Here is a 1,453-nt window from a genome sequence, read left to right on the forward strand (position 1 = left end):
AAAAAAACTTCATACCCAGCTGTTAAGCCTATGACAGCACATCCATAAAATGTCCCAAAATATTTGATAAATTCCCGTGTCCACGCAATCTGCATGGCTGTTTGTCTCACTCTCATCTCGTTCTGCATCAGTAGTTGCCTTTCCAACTAAAGAAGGGAGAGAGGTTAAAAAAATGTAATCATTCACTTATTTTAAAGACTGAGTCAATCTGTCACTGGTATATAAATCCCAAACACTAATTGAGAAGGTGTCTTTTTTGTTCTTTTTATTTCAGTATTTACTTTTGACTGAGAATGGTCTTCTTCAGTAATAACTCAGAATAATTTATACCAAGAAAGCATTTAGGTCAATTAGAAAATTATTTAATGCAGAATCCTTCCAATGCTCCTTCTCAAGATCAAGAAAGCCAAAACACCAGTGTTAGGTTTTGAGAGCTCCCCAAGTCTCTGCAGCACTCCCTAGGTTAAGGTTTTCCAACCTTTGCATTTCCATGGTGATCCAAAGAGCACCATCTAGCTGCTTTCCAATTTATCCTGCTTGACTTTCATTTAGCCGATAGTGTCTTTAAAGGCAATCTTGACACCTCTTTGCCCTTTGAGGATTTCTCTTCTTTGTGATCCATCATTAAGCTAATTACACTTTTGAAACACCATAGTTTACAAATATACGAAAAACACTGTTAAGATATCAGATCTTTTAAAGATACTGGAATATATATCCATGAGAAAATACTTCTGTAACTAAAATAATGCAGAAAGTACAATCTAGATAGCATATTTACACATCAAAGTAGAACTTTGGTGCATAAGAATAAAAAGCAGACTATTAGATTCTTTTTTTTTTCATTACATCCCCCATCTAAACATACTGGTATATTTCCATTAAATAAAGGTAAATTTAGTGCTTCTTAAAAGTTTCTCTCTACTGTAGAGAGCACCTAAAAGAACAATGGTCTCTCCTCCTTAGAGTGATGCAAAAAATAAGAATTGTTCCAAAAATAAGCAGCCTGAAACCAGAGTACAGAAGTTAGTTAACACAACTAGAAGTCTCCTTCTTCACAGTAATGTCTGAAACTAGTAATTTTTTTTGAAAAAACATAGTACGCAAGTTGGTATGTCTAGCCTAGCTAACCAAGTTGCATAAGATGTCCAACAAGGTACAGGAAACAGAATACCAACTGCCTAAAAATGTGTATTCTAGAAAAGAAAGAACAAAGAGAGAAGTCAGAAAGTTCTCTTCTTATGCATCTATAAAAGTAATTAAATCTGTTCTTTTCTCCTGTGTTCTAATTCAAGAATAATTTAAAGGATTTTGAATTACTTGAGGTTGCCACCCATTTATTAATCTCCATTACTATTGATTTAGCCTGAACAGAACAATTTCTATTAAATTGTTAGTAATTATTTCTTCAGACTGTGTTGATCTTGCTTTCTTATTTAGATGCTCATTCAGT

The 1,453-nt window shown here is 33.7% G+C and overlaps 1 protein-coding gene across 1 annotated transcript in view; it reads right to left on the minus strand.

Annotated features, from left to right (window-relative positions):
* PLGRKT (plasminogen receptor, C-terminal lysine transmembrane protein) overlaps positions 1-625 on the minus strand; it is a 6,642-nt gene extending 6,017 nt beyond the window's left edge. The window contains 2 exon segments of the mRNA XM_010190241.1: positions 16-146; positions 479-625. Of these exon segments, the coding sequence (XP_010188543.1) occupies positions 16-146; positions 479-625 (278 nt within the window).
* Between the last annotated feature and the right edge of the window lie 828 nt (positions 626-1,453).

This window comes from Mesitornis unicolor, unplaced genomic scaffold (genome assembly GCF_000695765.1).
Source record: "Mesitornis unicolor isolate BGI_N332 unplaced genomic scaffold, ASM69576v1 scaffold41018, whole genome shotgun sequence".
Classification (NCBI taxonomy): domain Eukaryota; kingdom Metazoa; phylum Chordata; class Aves; order Mesitornithiformes; family Mesitornithidae; genus Mesitornis; species Mesitornis unicolor.